This window comes from Lissotriton helveticus, chromosome 5_1, assembly GCF_964261635.1.
Source record: "Lissotriton helveticus chromosome 5_1, aLisHel1.1, whole genome shotgun sequence".
NCBI classification, from domain to species: Eukaryota; Metazoa; Chordata; class Amphibia; order Caudata; family Salamandridae; genus Lissotriton; species Lissotriton helveticus.
Genome location: NC_136065.1, coordinates 222643222 through 222663602, shown reverse-complemented (window position 1 = coordinate 222663602; position 20381 = coordinate 222643222). Strand labels below are relative to the sequence as shown.

The window sequence follows — 20381 nt, the reverse complement described above, 5'->3', positions numbered from 1 at the left end:
CGCGTTTACATTACACCGCGGCTATCAGTACTAAACTAAGCACAGGTGCAAGACGAGCGCGGAGGAGGCGAGCCCGCACTCCTTCCGCGGTAATACCTGGCTTGAATTTCCGGCTCAGAAATAAACGAATGTCCAGAACAACAAGGCTTCAATCTTCAATCTTCAAGCTGAAATCCGGCGGGGTACACCATCCGCCATTCCCACAGAAACAGGTTGATTGGCAAGCACCTGTCCTTCGTGAAGAAAGTGCTTTTGTAAGTTCCGCCCTGAGCCTCCGGGTGACATGTCCCTAGGCATGCTGGTCGCTGTAGTTTTCCAGCAGTTTACCCTCATCTCATGTCGGACAGAAGAACAACGGTGACTATGACAATGGTAAGGTTGCAACCCCCTGGACATCGAAATCGCTAGAGAACCCCCTCTCGAGGACTGCCGTCCCGGCGGTCGACCAGGCCTACCCGGATGCAGATCATGGAATAGATCCACCAGCTCAGGCAATGCAGGTTGTTCACAGGTTCCCATGTCCGTTCCTCGGGCCCATAACCTTTCCAATCCACCAGATACTGGACCCTCCCTCTAACCAACCGGGAGTCTAGGATAGTCTGCACCTCATATTCCACCTGTCCATCAACCTCAACAGGAAGGGGCTTCTCGGGCAACCTCATACCGGAGGGACAAGGCTGGAGCAAGGACACATGAAAAACGGGATGGATTTGCCAAGAACCAGGAAGAGAAAGTTTCATTGCTTCTGGGTTGATGACATCAACTATACTGTACGGACCCACAAATTTAGGTTTCAATCTAGTAACCCCTTTGATATGGAGATGTTTTGTGGAGAGCCATACCTTATCCCCCACCCTGTAGGCTGGTTCCGGGGTTCTCTTCTTGTCGTGTGTGGACTGAGCATTGACCAGATTGTGCTTTGCAGATATAAGCACCGCTCGAAGATGTGCATGATGTTCGTGAATACTAGGCACAGGGGAGCGAACAGGCCAATCAAAAGGGAGAGCGTTGGGGTGGTAGCCCTGGAGACAAAAAAAGGTGAGCAACCCAAGGTTGTGTGTACAGCGTTATTATAGGCGAATTCCGCCATCCATAACAAGGAAGTCCAGTCCCTATTATTCTGCAAAGTGAAGCATCGGAGATACTGTTCCAGCGTCTGGTTCAAACGTTCGGTTTTACCATCAGTTTGGGGATGGTAACTGGAGGAGAGACGAGCATCAATATCCAACGTCTTACAGAGAGCCCTCCAGAATCGAGACGTGAACTGGGTCCCCCTGTCAGTGATCAGAACGCTAGGAATTCCATGAGCTCGTACAATGTGCTGAAGAAACACCTCTGCCAGTTCTGCAGTCGTGGGCAATCCTGTCAATGGTACAAAATGCCCCATTTTTGTAAGATGGTCAACAACAACCAGGACCACAGTCTTCTCGTCACAGGGTGGCATATCGACGATGAAGTCCATAGAAAGCGTATGCCAGGGTTGTGGAGGAATAGGCAAAGGCCTAAGGAGTCCCACAGGTTTTACATGGGTAGTCTTTCCTTGGGCACAAATTGCACAGTTCTTAATGTATTGTCGCACATCATCTCGTACTCGGGACCACCAAAAGGAACGTTCCACACTGGCAATTGTTTTATACGTTCCCACATGTCCACCCAACATGGAATCATGGGTCCATGCCAGCACTTGCCTTTGTAATGGCTCTGTTGGAATAAACAAGGCCGTGCCATGATAGGCAAGATCATCCTTTTCAGCACAATGCTCCGGATCTTCTTGGACCCATTCCTGTACGTTCATACTTGCTAAAGCAATCCTCACTTCTTCCAAGAAGTCCTGTGAGGATAGTAGGGCTACTGATGGAGTCGGATCGCCCACTTCAGTCAATATGAAAGGCGGCTCGATGTTCTCAGTTTCTTGCTGCTTGTCTACTTCTCCTATGCGGGAAAGGGCATCCGCTTTCCCATTTTGCGACCCAGGTTTATACTTGATGATAAAGTCGAAGTCAGAAAAGAACAATGTCCAACGTAATTGCCGTGGTGTTAGAGCCTTGGCAGTCTTCAGAAACAGTAGATTTCTGTGATCCGTGTAAATTTCTACAGTATGCACCGCACCCTGGAGGTAATGACGCCACTCTTCACATGCTCTTTTTATTGCAAGGAGTTCTTTGTCTGAGATGGTGTAATGTATCTCACACGGCGTAAGCTTTTTTGAGAAAAAGGCAACCGGATGTACTTGGCCCGTCACAGGATGTCTTTGGGATAACACGCCTCCCACCGCACTTTGAGATGCATCCGCTTCAAGTATGAATGGCATTTGCGGATCAGGATGACGAAGAATTGGAGCCTGGGTAAACTGCTTCTATAGGAACTGGAACGATTTAGCTGCCTCTTCGCTCCAAAAAAGGGGGTATTTTTCCTCAAAAGGCTGGAGATTGGATGTATTATTTTAGAGAAATCCTTAATGAATCGTCTATAATAATTTGCGAAGCCGAGGAAGCTCTGCACCGATTTGACATTCCGTGGGGTGTTCCATTTAGTGATGATATCAACTTTATTCATGTCCATTTGAAAGCCTTGTGCATTGATTACATACCCAAGAAAAGAAACTTCCTGAGCATGGAACAGGCATTTCTCAAGTTTTGCATAAAGCGAATTCTGCTGTAATTTGCCAAGTACAGTCTTCACGTGGGTTACATGCTCCGAAAGGGTAGAAGAGTAAACCAGAATGTCGTCTATGTATACGACGCAAAAAGTTTCCAGGCATCCTCGCAACACCTCGTCCATAAAAAAAAGAAACGCAGCAGGGGCGTTACACAGCCCAAAGGGCATCACCCTATATTCAAACAACCCAAATTTTGTTCGAAACGCTGTTTTCCACTCATCCCCTTTTTGGACGCCGACCAGATGGTATGCTCCACGGAGATCAAGTTTGGTGAAATAGCGAGCTCCTTTCAATTGGTCCATCAGCACAGGTATTAAGGGGAGAGGATATCGGTTCTTGATTGTCACACGATTTATTGCTCTATAATCGATGCAAGGTCTTAATTCGGCGCAATCCTTTTTGGATATGAAAAACATAGGGGAGGAGGCTGGTGATGTTGAGTGTCTGATGAAGCCGGATGCAAGATTTTCCTCAACGTACGTCTTTAGATATAGTGTTTCCTTCTCAGTCGAAGCATAGACTCAACTGCACAGGATGTCTGCTCCGGGTACCAGTGCAATACGGCAGTCATATACCCGATGTGGAGGCAGCGTGGTCGCCTTTTGTTGATCGAACACAGGAAGATATTCGTTGTACTCCTCAGGAAGAATGGTAGCACAACAATAGTGTTCATAATCTCTTTCCATCGCCAAACACACTGAAGGGGTTATGCCAGGGGTATTGTTAACAGGAATGTCCCGATTGCAATGTTCCTTGCAATAGTCTGATGACAAAGTGATAGTACGTGCCGCCCAACTTACTTTAGGATCGTGAAGGGTCAACCACGGCATGCCCAAGATAAGCCGGAACTGAGGTGCGTCGATAAGATCGAACTGGATGTACTCCTGATGATTTTGGCTGGTCTGCATCAACAAGGAACACGTATGATAGGACACAGGACCGGAAGACAGAACGGTCCCGTCGACTGCCTTCACCAGCTCCGGTTTTTCATTCTTCTCGCAGACTATTCCGGTTTTCATGGCGTATTCCTGATCAATATAATTCCCTGTGGCACCGGAATCAAGCAATGCATCTATATCCAATGCATCATGGGAAGTTACCCATAGCATGACTTTAAGGTTCATGTGTGCGACAGCGGGTGTAAAGTATTAGCAAGTACTGGTGAGATCGTTGAAGGTTGATAACCCAAGGCAGAGACCTCTTCCTGATTTGGGTTTTTTAGTCTTCCGCCGGCTCTCCTGTCTGTATAGGTGCCTGAACACGAGGCACGTAAGGGCGTCCGGGTAGCGCATTTCTGGCTCTGCAATCCTTAATGAAATGCCCTCCTTTACCGCAATACAGACATTGCTTCAACCTTCGTCTTTTCTCCTTCTCCTCTTGTGAAAGGGGACCGCGGATGCCTCCTATCTGCATGGGTTCTGTGCCTTTTATTGCCTTGGGACGGTCTTCAATAGGGCTCTTGAAACGGGGATAAACATATCGACCATCTCCCCTGTTTCTATCCCCCCTCCGTTCAAGGAGTCTGTGGTCCAACTGAACAGTCAGATCTATAAGTTCTTTGCAGGTACGTGGATGCTGTACCACTTGTGCCAGGACGTCTTTAAGCTCCCCTCTCAAGCCTTGATAGAACAAAGTGATTCTTTTATCCGGAGGCCAGTCCGTTTCAACTAGTAGCCTATTAAAAGACGTATGTAGGTCAACAGGTCTTGGGAACCTTGACGTTGTGTTAACAGTTCCCTGTCAAGGGTCATCATATGGGATTTCCTATCAAAAAGTTTCCTTAATTCTAAACAAAAATCAGGAAAGCTGTGCAACACAGGGTCATTTCTCTCCAACAAAGGAATGGTCCAGGTCGCCGCGTTACCACCCATATATGACATCATGAATGCCGTTTTTGCAGGGTCATCGTGAAACACCCAAGTTTTGCATAAGAAATGTAGTCTGCACTTGTTGAGAAAAGCCTCAAACTTCCTGGGATCCCCAAAAAATCGTTCAGGGGGTGCCAATGGTATTCCCATGTTTTGTAAGACATGTACAGTGTGGACAGGATCAGTAGGAGGGACTGTGACAGGAGGAGGTACAAAGAACCCACCCCCTTCTGCTCCTACAGAGGAAGTGTGACTGGTAGAAACAGGAGCTGACAGTGTGGCTGGTTTATTATAGGGAATCCCTCCAGTACTTTTACATGTGAGACCTGCTACCTCTCTTCGCAAGGAGCCTACTTCTTTTTGCAGTATCTGGTTCTCAGTTCTTGAAGTGTGTACCTCATGCTGTAAAGCTGCCAAGCTTTCCACCACAGAGGCCAACACAACATTAATGTCCATCGTCTAGGCCGGGCTTCTATACGTGGGCTTGCCAATCTCTCGGGATCGTCAGTAGCCCAAGAATATATACATAAGCCACTAACCTTGTCCTTGCGACCAGCGGAGACGATGCCTGAAGATAGGCCCCCCAATTCCTCCTAGACACGACCCCCAACAAAGGAGTCAGTACACCCTCTGCGTGGACTCGTGCCCCGGGGAAAAGGCAAGTGGACAAAATAAAAAACTAGCTGTAGTTTCTGTAGTACCCTCAAGGTCTGGTCAAAGTAACTGCTAGGTACCAGGAAGGACGTCCACACTGCATAAGAGGATGACAAAGCAAAAGATATAACACCTGTTCTCTTCTGAACATCTATCACTAAGCACCCAACGTTTTTCCCACTCCTTACCAGAAAGTCATACAGCCAGACAAGGTATTTCCTGTCCCTTGTGTCCAAAAAACGAAAACATAAAAATATCAAGGGAATAGCAATCCAACTCAAATAGTTCTGTAGATGGTACGGTGTATACCACAAAAATGCGCAGTCTGTACTTGCTGCTTGACAATGTATGGAGTCACAATGTCACCACAAGATTAAACACACCCAGGAAGTATCCTTTTCCAAGTGCGATAGTGTTGTTTAAAAAGGCACAACGCTAGTATTCAAGAACTGTTCTTTTGGTGATTGTGAGCACCGGAACGATAACCAAATGAACTGGAGCAACAGTGTTCAACTACGATTTAGAATTATACACGGGAACTGCTGCCAGAGGTCACCAACTGAATGCCGTAAACAAAGCAGCTCCCCCTGACTTAATGCTAAAAAGGAAATTACACAGAGCGCGTCTTATCATCAGACGCGCTCAAAGGCAATAACCTTCTCACTCCGCTAAATGCGATGTGAACGCGAAACAGCGCGTTTACATTACACCGCGGCTATCAGTTCCAAACTAAGCACAGGTGCAAGACGAACGCGGAGGAGGCGAACCCGCACTCCTTCCGTGGTAATACCTGGCTTGAATTTCCGGCTCAGAAATAAACGAATGTCCAGAACAACAAGGCTTCAATCTTCAATCTTCATTCTGAAATCCGGCGGGGAACACCATCCGCCATTCCCACAGAAACAGGTTGATTGGCAAGCACCTTCCCTTCGTGAAGGAAGTGCTTTTGTAAGCTCCGCCCTGAGCCTCCGGGTGACATGTCCCTAGGCATGCTGGTCGCTGTAGTTTTCCAGCAGTTTACCCTCATCTCATGTCGGACAGAAGAACAACGGTGACTATGACAATGGTAAGGTTGCAACCCCCTGGACATCGAAATCGCTACAGTAGAGAACCTAACACAAATGCTCTTAAGAGAGTATACATCCATGAAACTACCTAAACTGCTTCAGAAATGACTTGGAAAGTCCATTGTGCCATAAGACGTGTGTTTTGTGGAACACACAGAAGTGGTAACCGAAGACCTCCACTGTAACTATAGAGAAAAAGGGAAAGAAGGAGAGAGAGAGAGAGAGTGAGAAAGAGAGAGAGAGAGTACATAATATAGTATGTTGGTACCAGTATTCTACCTGCTCTGAGTGTACAAGGACTGTTACACTGATGTTGCCAAAAATGTATCTGATTTGTTTATGTATGTGAAGCATGAAGACACTTTGGCCTCATCAAAAGTTACATTGAACGACGAGTGTTACTTGGACAGAGTATAGAAAAGAAAAGTACACTATTGTGAGGTAATTAGAACAGGTTGTTGTTGCCACAAAAAGCTCCTTTTAAATAATAACATGTTTTCACATCTTTTTTAAGAGAAGAATTATATGAACTAACAGTGTCTGGATCCCAGTGGCCCTCTTCATCCTTTATTGTAAGTAGAAGATATCACTGCTTGCTTTTTTACAGACCTTTTTGTATATTCTTCACTGAATTGCTTCACTTTGCTATATTAAATTGCCTGACTACATTACATGAATATGTGATAATCAGATTTTAGAACAGCATTTAGAACATTACCTTAAACATCTGATCCACAAGGTGGGGGCATTTTGCAAATGATCCACAATCATATCTGCTAGTTTTAAAGTTATAACCCCAAATGTTACCAAAATGGCTTTACAGGCTGAGATACACTCAGCCATCCAGTTTACATAATAGCACCACACAGGATGCCTAGAAAGTCTCCCTTTTATTCTGCCAACAGTCAGATGGGAACTGTCATAAATGCTTCTAGTTCTAGTCTGTCAGCGTATAGGTGACGCCGTGCTGGAGTAGTGTTTCAAGTGCAACGCAACTCCAGTACTGCTCAGGGTCAGCCTATACTTGCTGTGCTGCGTCACCCTTATGCCTGCTACAAGCAGGCATAAGGTTTTGACACAGCGGGGACGTAAAAGTGACTCAGTGAAATCTTGTAGCTTTAGAAAGTGACGCATCTCACTAGGTGCGTCACGTTGTAAATCTGTTGCATATTGGCTTATGGTTTACGACGCCACTGCGTCACAGAAGTGATGCAACGGTGTTGTAAAAATGTGGCAAGGGGCTTGTAAATCTTCCCAACATATTTCAACCTTCCTCCTCTGTTTCTCTGGGTAAAACCAATTATTATTTTTTGTACTCACCTTGATTTGATTGATTCCCTGTTTGGAAACCCCCCTTCCACGACTTGCTCTGCTTCTGCCAGCACTTCCTCTCTGCTGATATAGAGTTCCCGGATAAGAAGTTCCTCTATATCCACCTCTTCCTTGGAATATTCCTCCTCCTTGATAAAATGGGCCTCTTCCATATGAAGGATTTCATTATTTTTGCTGGGGCAGTGACCTCCACTGCCTCCGTGATCCACTTATGAAGGGTCACGGAGTCAGCGTTTGGGTCTCTAGAGAGTGCAGGTTGGCTGGCCAGCAGCAGTGGGTCCAAAGATTCAGCTGTCAACTTTTTCCAATTTCTTTTCACAAAGTAGCGGGAGCTATCTGGGGGATGGGATTTAGCCAGATTAAAGGAGAAAGGGACGAGGAAGTGGTCGGACCACACCAGCTGTCTCGGAGCTTTGCTTTTTAGAGACGGTATATTAGAGAAAACGAGGTCCAGGGTATGCCCTGCTTTGTGTGTCGGAAGGTTAGTAGATAGGGAAAGATTGGCCCCTTCAAGGGGGGAAACTACCTGCCTGGCTTGTGTGCCCCCTGGTTTTCAGAGAAGCTGAGAAACATGAAAAGTAGATGTACGACACTGGAGAGTGAATTACGATAGTGCAGCTAAAGATGCATACAAAAAATCATTAAAAGAAATGCACAAATCTATGAAGAAAGCCAGGAAAGATCATATAGCTAACTGCATTGAGGAGGCTGATAAACCTGATAAAGCTATTTTTAAGGTTGTTAATTCCTTTCTTCAACCTCGCGAGTTGCTGATTGACGTTCAACCCTCAGCGGCACTATGCAAGGAATTATCATAGTTCTTCGATAATAAAATCCGGAAGATTTACAACTATTTTTTGGCCACAGTTGAAACGGGTATAACTGACATATTGATAAGGAAAAATGCTAGACCTCTCCTCTCTAATTTCGCGCTGATAACGCAGAAGGAAGCTCTGGCGGCCATTCAGAGCTGCAAGTAAGGATCACCGGAGGACCCATGCCCTCCAAAATTGTGGAAGGTGCTGGCTAACTACTCCTTTCAGGCGCTGACTGAAATTTGGAACACCTTCCTGACTGCAGGCATTTTTCCGGGTTTATGGAAGCATGCAACGCCTCTCCCCCTTAAGAAGAAATCCAATGATGATTCAGGTGATCTCAATAACTATAGACCGATTTCTCTATTGTCTGCACCAGCGAAAATGCTTGAAAAAATAGTGCAGAAACAGCTGGCCAACTTTATTGAGAGCCACAGCATCGTGCATGACACGCAATCGGGGTTCCGCGCGGGATTTAGTATGGAAACCGCGCTAATAGAGGTGGCAGACTCAGTCAGGATGGAGTTGGATTCAGGGGCATCAGCTATGCTGGTGCTCTTGGATCTCTCTGCAGCAATTGATACGGTGGACTACTCCATCCTGGCGCAGCGCCTTCATGACCTGGGGATTGAGGACACAGCCCTGCGGTGGCTTAAATCTTTCCTCTCTGAACGCACGCAGAGAGCGGCGCTTCAACCCCATCAGTCTAAACGCAAGCCCCTATGGTGTGGGGTCCCTCAAGGGTCGGCCTTGAGCCCACTGCTTTTTAACATCTATTTGGCACCATTATTTGCATTGATTGCCAACTGGGGGGTGAAGGCGATCTCGTACGCTGACGATACCCAGCTGGTATTTCCTTTCAAAGATCTGTTGAGTGCCTCTTTCTTGAATTTTAAGAGTTGCTCTAAAGTCATAGGGCAATGGATGAACAACAACAAACTTAAGCTGAATGTCGAAAAAACTGAGGTGCTGTTCTTCGGTAACAGTCAACCTCCCGCCGCAGACCTTTGGTGGCCGGAGGAAATGGGTTGTACCGCCACCCATCTATCATTCTCGGCCCAAATTTAACAGGTGACAGGCGCCAGCTTTGGTAGTTTGAAGAACCTGCACAAAGTCTTACACCTTTTCCCAGAAAACTGCAGTCGCTCAGTGGTTTATGCTACAGTAACCTCCAGCCTGGACTACGCGAATGGCCTATATTTAGGCCTTCCAGCGTACCAGATAAAGAAACTGCAGTTGGTCCAGAATGCAGCTGCAAGATTGCTCAAACATGTCCCATTCATGCAACATATCTCTCTGCACCTAAAAGAATTGCACTGGCTGCTTGTCACCAACAGAATAAAGTTCAAGGCCCTAACCTTAGCCTTTAGGGCATTCCATGGATCCTGCCCCAATTATCTGAAGCAGAGGCTTGGTGCATACAAACAGCCACGCTTACTTAGATCTAGCTCCCAGAACGTGCTATGCAACCCCCAAGTCAGGAAAGCTCGACTAGGTGGCAGATCTTTTATGGTTAGGGCTGCAATGCTTTGGAATACTCTGCCCAACACCATGCGACAAATCACCTTTGAAACCATTTTTAGGAAATCAATTAAAACTTGGCTTTTTAATCTGGATTAACCTGCTGGACTCTCTGCTGTACGCAGGTCATCCTGCAAGCCACCTTTTGCTACAGCAGCGGGACACCTCCTAGGAGCTAGCTGTTTGTGCTCTACAAATCACGGTATTATTATTATTATTTATTATAATGGTCTCAACATCTATTATAGGACATGAGCATTCTGCTCTCATAAGATTACGTTCATTTCTTTCAAGAGGACGTCTTATCCAAAATTTAATGTAATCAGCCATATGACTCAAAGGCCACCACTCAGAACTCCTTGGGTGCCTTATTTGAGCTGGATTGAACAATGACTGACCCATTGGCTCTCTAACCTCCTTTAAAATACCCTTCTTTGAACTTCCAAATCTGAAAACACATCTGGATCCTCATTATAATTAAGATCAAATACATACTCATCCAATTCCTCATTCTCCTCATGTAGAGACCAGGTAGGCTGTCCTCCTTTTTCATGTGCAGGGTGATCCTGCCTCTTTTTTGTGCCGCAAAGGACACCATACAACGACCTTCCACTAGTTGAAGGTCCTGCTTTCTTTTGTAATGATTCAGAAAATTCCTTTAGTGTAACTGCATGTTTACCTTTTTTAAAACACTTTCCCCCGGTCCTCTATTTTGGTACATTTTTTCTTCAGAAATACTCCAAAATTCTTCCTCTTCTCTTTCTACATCCCCAATATCTCTTTTCCCTTTCTTAACTAACCTTTCTAAAGTCTCCTTCACCTTAGTACCTAATTCTCTCTTAATTAGTCTTTTAATAATCTCCTCCTGTACTTCACTTGAGTTTGTCTCTGCCCCTTCACTCATTTTCTTTAAATCTTTAAGTTTCTTAAACTCTATGAATTTCTTTTTCTTTTATTTACTTTAAAAAAAATCTTTATCAATTTGCCAAAGGATTGATAATCTGCGCAGTATAAAATCATTCCTCCAAGCGGCAACAGTCATAATAATTGAATCCATTGACTTTCGGAGATGTATTGCATTGTAACCCTTGTATATGGAAGCACGTCAGATGCCATGCACAAGACAACCCCTATTTCCTGTAAAGAGACGCGTAGCTCCCTCATGTTGGTTTAACACGCTCTATTTCCTTCTGAAAAAGGACAAAACCCTTCATGCTACAACTCCATTCTGAATCATTCAGAAAAGGAAGGAGCTTTGCATCATACCGGCACCTCTTCGTGTGACGGTTTCGAAAAACAACCATCGAAACACGGTTTGACCATTTACATGACCTAATTTCTAAATACCTATATTTAGCAATCTGAACTTCATGTTAACAAATAATGCTTATCTATTTTGAACCTCTGTAAAACCCATGAAACTAAAACTAGATACATTTACCCGTAAATTGGGTAAATCACAAATAAATGAAAAATGATATAATTTAATCTTAAATCTATAAACATACTCACCAATTCATGCTCAAATATTAATAATATATGACAACCTAATTAAAACAAACCTTTCTAAGATAAGCAACAATATACCCTTAAAGATATAGTTATTTTTAGAAATATCAATATGCTTATCTCTTCAGGAGCAGCTAACAAAAGAGGATGAGATTGGAATGTTGGGGACTTTTAATATGTTGTATGTGTCACGACCTGGCTTCCTCAGGATCAGGATGATGCTTAAAAGGGGCCCACCTCCAGATTGCCCTATACTCTGACTGTAATATTATACAGAGCATAAAGGAAATCAGGTGAGGGAAAAGGTAGGGAAGGGTCTGGAACGGGAAAGGAAGGCTGAAACGAGAAAAGAAGAAAAACACACAAGGTAAGTATAGTAAATAACTAACTACTCTCATTCAATTCTCGCTATATCACCACCTACCAAGTCGACTAGCTGTGGACTGTTCTCCTCCTCTTTTTTGGTAGGTATCAGATAAACGTCTCTATACCCTAGCATAAGACTCTGCAATGCATAAACAAAAGGAAGCGTTCATACATGGGGTTCAGCACACCAAGTACCAACTATCACCTCTCTCTAGTTTCATGCATACCTTCCAGCCTTCCCCATATAATTGAAAAGAAACCCTTTTGTTTTTTCCTATCCAATCAAAAAATAAGGAGGTAAAAATAATCGTGGAGAAATCCAGAAAGCAATGGCAGTCTTGCACAATCAAACTCCAGTCAAATGAAGCACTGACAAGTTTCTTTATCCTTAAATAGAGCCAAGTCCCGAAGTCATAGTTCCACTCACAATTATTGCCAAGTTCCTTTTCTTCTGTCCGGTCCATTGCAACTAAACAAAAAGGTGCGTCTCGGTCGAGAACGCGACTACTCACAGTTCTCAAATAACACTTGCTGCTTTCCACATCGGGAAACTCCAACGATATTGACGAAGTGTCTCAGCCGAGAACACGATCATTACTCTTCTCTTTCCCAAAATGAAGGACAAAACGTTCCAGGAAAGCGTTTAACAGCCGTTTAACGCTTTAGCTCAATGGCTGCTAAAAACAAACAGCTTCTCTAGTGTCACAGGCCAAAACACTGGAGATTCCGAGGAGGCGCTCGGCAGCCGCCGAACGCTATCAATAGCTGTGAGCAAACAGCAGCTCTCGTGTCTCTTTCAAGACACGATAAATCCTCGGCAGGAAACAAGGACGTCCAGCAGCCGCTGAACGTCAACGATATCCAGAAACAGATCCCAGAACACAGATCCAAATTCGGGTAGCAAAATTACGTACAACCCGCAGCACAAAAATGGCCACCTTAATAGATTACCAGACTCCTCCCGGCCGCTAGGCATTGTGGAACTTGTAGTCATAAAGTTACCTAAGGTAATCATTAAGCAATGTAGACCTTGCATTCAAGTAGGCGCTTTATGCCGGTCAAAGGCAGATCGTGACAGTATGTTCTAGTGTTTTGTGACTTCATACTGTTCTATTGGGAAGTTTTAAGTGCTGCTCAGAAGTGGTAAATAAAATGCTAGCCTCCAGTCTTGACATAACATCTAGTGCCTTGCCCATGACTTCAGTCAAATCGTATGTCTTGGTGCAAACTGCTCTCTCTATGGAACCAGATATAAATTAATAGGATGTCAAATGCCTATTGTTTTTTAATAACCCGCTTTAGTTTCAATCAAATACACCACGTTCTATGAGTCCCAAAGTGTTGGGTCAGTGAAAGAGATAGTAGTCCGTGTCTATGTGGTGGTGCATCTGTTCAAGCCACTATGGACTTTGTTTTTATATGCTCTTTTTACTATTGTTTACATAAAAGGTTTTTAAAGCTATTATATGTCACTCATGTCTTTAACCCCTTCGGTGCTGATGACGGCTCCCGGTCGTCATCAGTTACGGTGGGCGTGTGCTGATGACGGCCGGGAGCCGTCATGACCATGCCCGCGATCGGAATGTGCCGCACAGGCGCAGAATTCCGGCCGCAGCCAGGGGGTTAAAAAAGTTAGGCTTGCTCTTTCACATTTACAGATGTTGCCGGATACGTCAACCTGTTATTTATCTAGTTGCCTGGTTTTTAAAAGTGCAGTTAGAATGAGGAATACAGTGATTACAGAATGGCACTAGGCACCATGTTGCTATCAATTTGTTTTCCCGTCTGGGACACTTAGTATTATGTTTTATTCTGTCTTTTGTGTCGATGAATTTGTGTTTTAATGATGCTGTACTGTCTTATTGTCTTTTATGGTTTACTTGTTTTAAAACAAAGTACGATTGATTGATTGATTGGTTGATTGATAGATTGATTGATTGATTGATTGAATGAATGGCAACCAATTCGAAGGCTTGATAATGTGTTAGTCCCACTGCTAAACTACTAAGCTCGTTTAGAAGCCAGCTGGTGGACCACCATATTGCTGGTTGGCAGATGGCCCACCTCCGCGATATTTGTTTTTTTTATACCAAAAGTGCTTCACTGACATGGCAAATCCATTTTTAGGAAAACTCCAGTATGGGGTTGGTTTCTGAAAATCAAAACACAAAATGTCTATAACATAGAGATTTTTCTCCCAGTGAATGGTAGACATTTTTTTGCTCTTATTTGTTTAACATCAGCAATCTCATGAACGGCAGTGGTGAACAGGAAAAAGCAACATTGGAGAACTGGTGTTAAATAGGGCAGGCCTAGCGATGCCACAGATATGAAGATCTGTGGCAGCTGGCCTTCGGGCAGGCTGTTTCCGCAGACATAGGTTGTATCTCTAAATGAACTAGGGAAATCAAGGGGATGGGGTATATATTATCTCCTATGCCCTTTTTTAACCTCAATTCTGTATTAAATGTTTTAAAAATTATACAAACAATGATCAAAAATCAAATATCTTCATATAAATAGACAATGCTGAGGATACCTTATGGGATACGAGTTACTGTTCATTCTTGCGGCACTATGATCTGAACTACGCGCTGCTCCCATATGGCACCATTTGTGTGTTTGCCTTAGTTGTCTGAACAAAGCTATAGAACGCCCTGTGAATTTGTGCACACCCACAAACTAATATGTTTAGGGGTATTCACCAACCCCCCTCCAATCTTTATCCACACTACAAAAGGTTATAAATGTACTCCTGACAAGGGCAGAAGTTAAGCATTTTCCAGAGAGGGAAAAGGGTATAAAGAAGGTGAAACTACACTCAAATAGTAGAGTTTGCATTCAAACGTTTGCTAGGAGTGCAGTTTCCAAGACCAAATTCTGTAAACTACTGTGAATTCCTTAAAGGAATAAATTAGCATCAATACAAAGATATATGCTCTTGGTGCACTTTTGTGTTTTTCTTTAAGAATCAGGGCCTTCGTGTATTTGTATATTACCCATAACAATGCCTATAATGGTTAAAAAATTGGCATGCATCAAACACATTTTACTAAATGCTGCCTCAGAGATATGGTATTTAAAGTTGCACAATAGTTTAGAAAAAAGCGTCTCAAGCTTCAAATTACTTTGTGTACATTATATTCTGAAAGCAAACAATCGCCAAACTTACATTCATGCTTATGCATTTATTTACATTTAACCAGGGACCATTCAGAGAGTATTACAAACAGCAAGAGTTTATTACATTTTGCAATCCTTTGTACATGTTTTTATAAAGAAACCACTGTCTGTAATGCAAACTGAGGTCACAGCTCCTCATCCTCAGAATTTTTGACATATTAGTAAAGCTTTCGGATTGATGAATCATATATACAGGTTTAAACAACTTATACTTATGGGTACACATTTGGCCTTAGAAGAAAACAATCCTTTTTCATCGATCCATACAGTGATGCTGGAAACTGGCAGCCTAAGTATTTGGGCTGCCAGGTGTTGGTCCCACTCGATCCTTCTTGGACAAAGTACACATGATGACTCTGGGCATCGAGCGATAGGAATTCCACATCCCTGCCTCCTAATTGAATTGGAAATCAAACGTAAAACCCCTTCTGTGAGTTGGAAAGGAGTTTCCAAGTCATGAAAGGGGTTTGGTGTCTGTTAAAAATACATTTTGCAGTTGCAAAGGCTGTCATTTTGTTTATACACACAAAGGTCCTTTGTACAGCAGGCACTTGCCATTGTATCTTAGTCACTGCCTGCAGAAATGCCGCTCCAGCAATCTAGCCTCTATAGCTGTTTGGGTTTTATCAAAGACTGCCCTCTCTACTCGTGTAGGTGTGCCCCGGAATATCATAGCAGTATCGATGGGGCAGTATATTAAGGACAGAACATCGAAAATATCAAACGTTAAGTAAGTCTAGATTTACTATACCTAACTCCACATATATGCATCTAGGCGGTACATATATCTTCAAGGTGCATAGAGGTGGAGTTAGGAATAGTAAATCTATTACTTACTTTTCGATATTTTGTTCATCAATATTCTTTCTTCCATATTAGTATGCCACGAAAATGTCGGCTCTGATATTCAGTAGTACAATAGCTCATGTAGAAGAATCTGAGGACACAGATCAGGGACTTGAGACCAGATGTACAAAAACATTTTGCTTTTCTTAATGGGCCAAATAGCAATTTCGGCCCAATAAGAAATGCAAAACAGCCTTTTTATATGTATGAAGGCCAAAAAACGGTTGAAATTTGCGATTTCTACCCGGTAGACACTGCAAGTTGCGACCGCAATTTAGGAAACGCACATAGGTATTACCTATTTGCGATTCCTAAAGCATTTCCTAAAATCGACTCAAAGGCGATGGTAACCATGTACAAAATTTAAAAATGCCTTCAAAAATGCATTTTTTTAAAGTGACATGTGCACTATGAATTTCAGGTGCCTCAAACCCAGAGGCACTCTTGGGTATAGATTTCCTAAATTACGATTTCCCGTCAGGACATCATATTTTAGGAAATGCAAACCATTTCCTGTTTTACCCACAGGTGGGAATGGAGTAGCATTCTCTATTTGTGATTTCCCAGTAGCAATTCACAATTAGGAAATTGCAAATTTTGTACATACCATTTTGTATTTTGCATTCCTACGGAATCAGCATCTAAGAAATGCGAAATAAGAATTTTGTACATCTGGCCCATAATGAGGTGATGTCACATTGTCTCCTTGTCAACGTCTCTTTGCAGTCCTAGGCACATTGTCAAAGTCTCTTTGCTGTCCTTGGCAAAGAAGGTAGCATCAGTTTATATAGATCTACACAAAAAGTAAGAAAATACTCTAATCGGAACAATGCAAAACTATAAACCATGATTGTGTTATCCTAGCTGTGGGAATTATGAGAGCAGCTGAGATGTTTTGAACTCTGAAATAAACCATAGGTTTAAATACTATTTGTTGTTGGAGAGGATAAGCACACATCATTTTTCTCAGATTGGTGCATTCGATGTTGCCATCAGCAACTAACGTGTTATTAGTGGATCTTAGGGAAGTCATGAAACTTAACATATTCCATTATATTCAAATGTGGGGTTTTGTTTGCAAGCTAAACCTATAATCCTTAGAAGATATAGAGAGCCACATAGCTAAAACAATCCTGTTGAGATTCTGTTTCAGATGCACTTAAAACATGGACATCAATGCAACAGAATGCCAGAGCTGGTAGATGTTATATCACACACAACCTTAGCCCCAAAACTGCTTCCCATGTTTTATTTTATTTAATGTGATTGTATATAGCGCAAACTTTACCCGAAGGTGTCAGAGAACATCAGAAAATAAACAAGTCTCTAAGAGTTGCATTTCTCTTCCTGATGCTGCCTTCATGATTCCAGGGACCAGAGGTAGCATGGTCAAAGTTAGGAGTACCAAACAGCACACTAGGCGTAGCGCCTCCTACCCTTGGCTGTCTGCAATTTACAGAGGTGACTTGACAGTCAAGATATAGAAATTACATAACTCAGAAATGTACACCAGGAGAAATTTAAAAATAATTTGACTATACTAAGTAGCATATACAGTAGGTTACAAGCTTCTACTTACGAGTCAACAGTTGAGTAAACATTTATCTGTGGTGATTCAGTGTCAAAATGCTTGGCTCACTTAACCATCACCACAAGGTACAACCAATCAGGAGCTGGCATTTAGCCAATAAGTAAATGTGTCACATACATACTGCCACGTCAGAGAATGCAAGGGGGCAGTTGCTGGGAATTGTGGAAGATGTATTTTCAAGTAATCAGGATTGAAACCTGCCAACTACATAACATCCCAAGATAAATGTAAAGTTGGCCAAACATCACATACCCATTAAATCAGCATGGAGAATTTGCCAGGAGATGTAACAAGTACAGAGGCTGTTTCAGCTCAAACACATGCTCCCAAAACATGGTCCAAAGAATGGGATTTTCAGTAAACTTTGTAATAATTTATCTCTCTGCGGTTACTGCTGGCTGAAAGAGGGAAGGGCGGTTCTCTTATTTTAACGTCCTGCTAACTCCAATTTCCTAATAGGACTGAAAAGAAGATTACTACAAGGGATGCACTTAAAGCACATGTAGATGCTGCACATTGTTATTGCGAAGCTTTGGTGTTTTTTGTTTGTTGCCTATGCACAAGTGCTGAAAATTTCTCTGTAGATAATTCTTGTGTCGGACATTTCAGTACAATCCATACCCTGTCATTTGATAAACTGTTTATTATCTGTCAATGACACAAAGAGTTTCTTAAAACCCATCTACCATTATTGCAAAAGGTTGTTTCTGATTTCAATCCAATAGGCTATAGCCTTTGACTACTTTTCCATAACTGTCCTGTCCTATGTAGAAGACATTGCACTCTTAAATCAAGTATTACAAGGCTATCAAAAAGATAAGTTTAATGCTTTGTGGTGAAGAGTTCAATCAAATCAATCAAAATAACTTTATTCGGTTATATTGCACAAATAACCATAAAAGTACATTAAAAATCACAGCATAGAGAAATAGGTAAAATTATACTACAATCAATCCAATTTCGTACAAATTCATACAATGGACTCAATACAATGTAGATAGTTATTGACTTTCGTGAGATAAAAACATTTTTAAGAAAAGCTTAGACAGATGCCACAGTAAAAATATCGTCAAGCTTCTGGGTTGCTAAGAAGGCAGGTCTGCATTGTCTAAAATTCATATACATTCATTTGGGCTTGATCCACCTTTTTCTTGGAATAGAATACAATTTACAAAAAAATAGAATGTGGATGTCGGATTGGCTGGACAAATCATCACAAGGACATTTAATAATTCCAGTTGACCAGTCATTCGCATTGGGAAAACTTAATAACCTGAATAGAATACCGAATCTAAAACGCACCAGTAGGAACCTTTCAAATTCTCTCATCTGCAAAGTTAAATATGGTTGAATAACTTTCGCGGTGGTTATCAATTGATGAGAGATCACTGTTTTTTTAATCATCTCAGCTTCATCCCTACGATCCTCCAGATAAGTCATACATAGCTTTTTCAGCTCCTTCCTCTGGATCTGGGTCATTAACAAGGGATCCTCATAGTAATCCATATGATCAATATTTGCAAGGAAGGACTTTATATACCGTAACCACCTCATTTTGTGGGCACAGTCTAGATTCAGCGCGTCCCTCAATATGAAGCGGTTAAAGGAACATTCCTCCGTAGTCCACACCCTATGCCACAGAAGAACCGGTTGTACCTTAATTGTATCTTCCAAGTAAGGAAGACCAAGTTCAGCGTGGCAATTATGAGTGGACATACTATCCGGTATTGATAAAAGATATCTCAGAAAACTATTTTCAGTCAGCTGTAAAGATGACACGTTGGAATCCCCCCAGATTCCCGCACCATATGTGGTTATCGCCACACAGCTAGCTTTGTAGATACATAGGAGTTCTTTGACCGGTTTCTTCCCCATCTTTTTACTAAATTGTTTCAGGGCCATTATAGACTTAGTGAATAACAATCTCCTGCTTCTTACTGCATTACCCCATTGACCGAAACAATCAAAGAAAATACCCAAATAGGGAAAAGTTTGAGTAAAATCAAGTGGTTTAGAGTCAATAAACATAGTTTTCTTTATCTTTTTTGTACGGATACCACAATTCATACAAAACGTTTTAGCGCAATTGACCTTTAAATCCAAATTAGTCATAAAAGTTGTAAATGAGGTCATCATTTTTTGCATTGCTACTGGGGTCCTGGCCATCAATACTGCATCATCAGCATAAATTAATGCTGGAATTGTGCGATTTGACGCCAAAGGCATATCTTGACAATCTCGTAGCAGAATTTTTTCTAGATCATTAATATAGATGGTAAATAAAAATGGGGCAAGGACATATCCTTGCCTCACACCCCTTGCGATGTTGAATGTTCTTGTACATTCCCCATTCCTACCAAACCTAATAGAAGCCCTGGCACCATTATACAGGTCTCTAAGAAATAAAATAATGTTTTCCTCCACCCCCAAAAGTTCTAAAATTAACCACAACTTACTGTGGGTAACACAATCAAAGGCGGATGTTAAATCCACAAAAGTTAAGAACATCTTACCTCCTTTGGCTTTAGTATATTTCTCTAAAAGTATATATAAGTTAAGGCACTGATCTACAGGCCCAACACCTGCCCTAAAGCCATATTGAAGGTCAATCTTATGTTTCTCTGCCCATATGTGTAACCTATTTAAAATAACTCTACCAATGATTTTGAATGTCGAATCAAGCAATGATATAGGGCGATAGCACGTGCAACTAGTCCTATTGCCCTTTTTAAATATAGGAACTATAATTGACTCTTACCATGTCGATACTAAACCTGCTGAACAGGAAGCATTAAAAAGTCGAGTAAGCAATGGCGCCCATAATGTCATATTATCCTTGAAGATATCCACCAGGACACCGTCAGGGCCCGGTGCTTTACCCCCAAGGCTTAATTTAATACTTGAAATTACCTCTTGTAGTAAAAAATTCAGATTTATTTTGCTCTTTGATAAATTAATCGCGACCAGCTC

At 42.4% G+C, this 20381-nt stretch overlaps 1 protein-coding gene across 1 annotated transcript in view; it reads left to right on the top strand.

Annotated features, from left to right (window-relative positions):
* LOC144752429 (epithelial sodium channel subunit alpha-like) overlaps nt 1-20381 on the top strand; it is a 198477-nt gene that overhangs the window by 129341 nt on the left and 48755 nt on the right. Inside the window, exon 8 of the mRNA XM_078640360.1 lies at nt 6763-6820. Within this exon, the coding sequence (XP_078496486.1) occupies nt 6763-6820 (58 nt within the window). The remainder of the gene's footprint in view (nt 1-6762; nt 6821-20381) is intronic.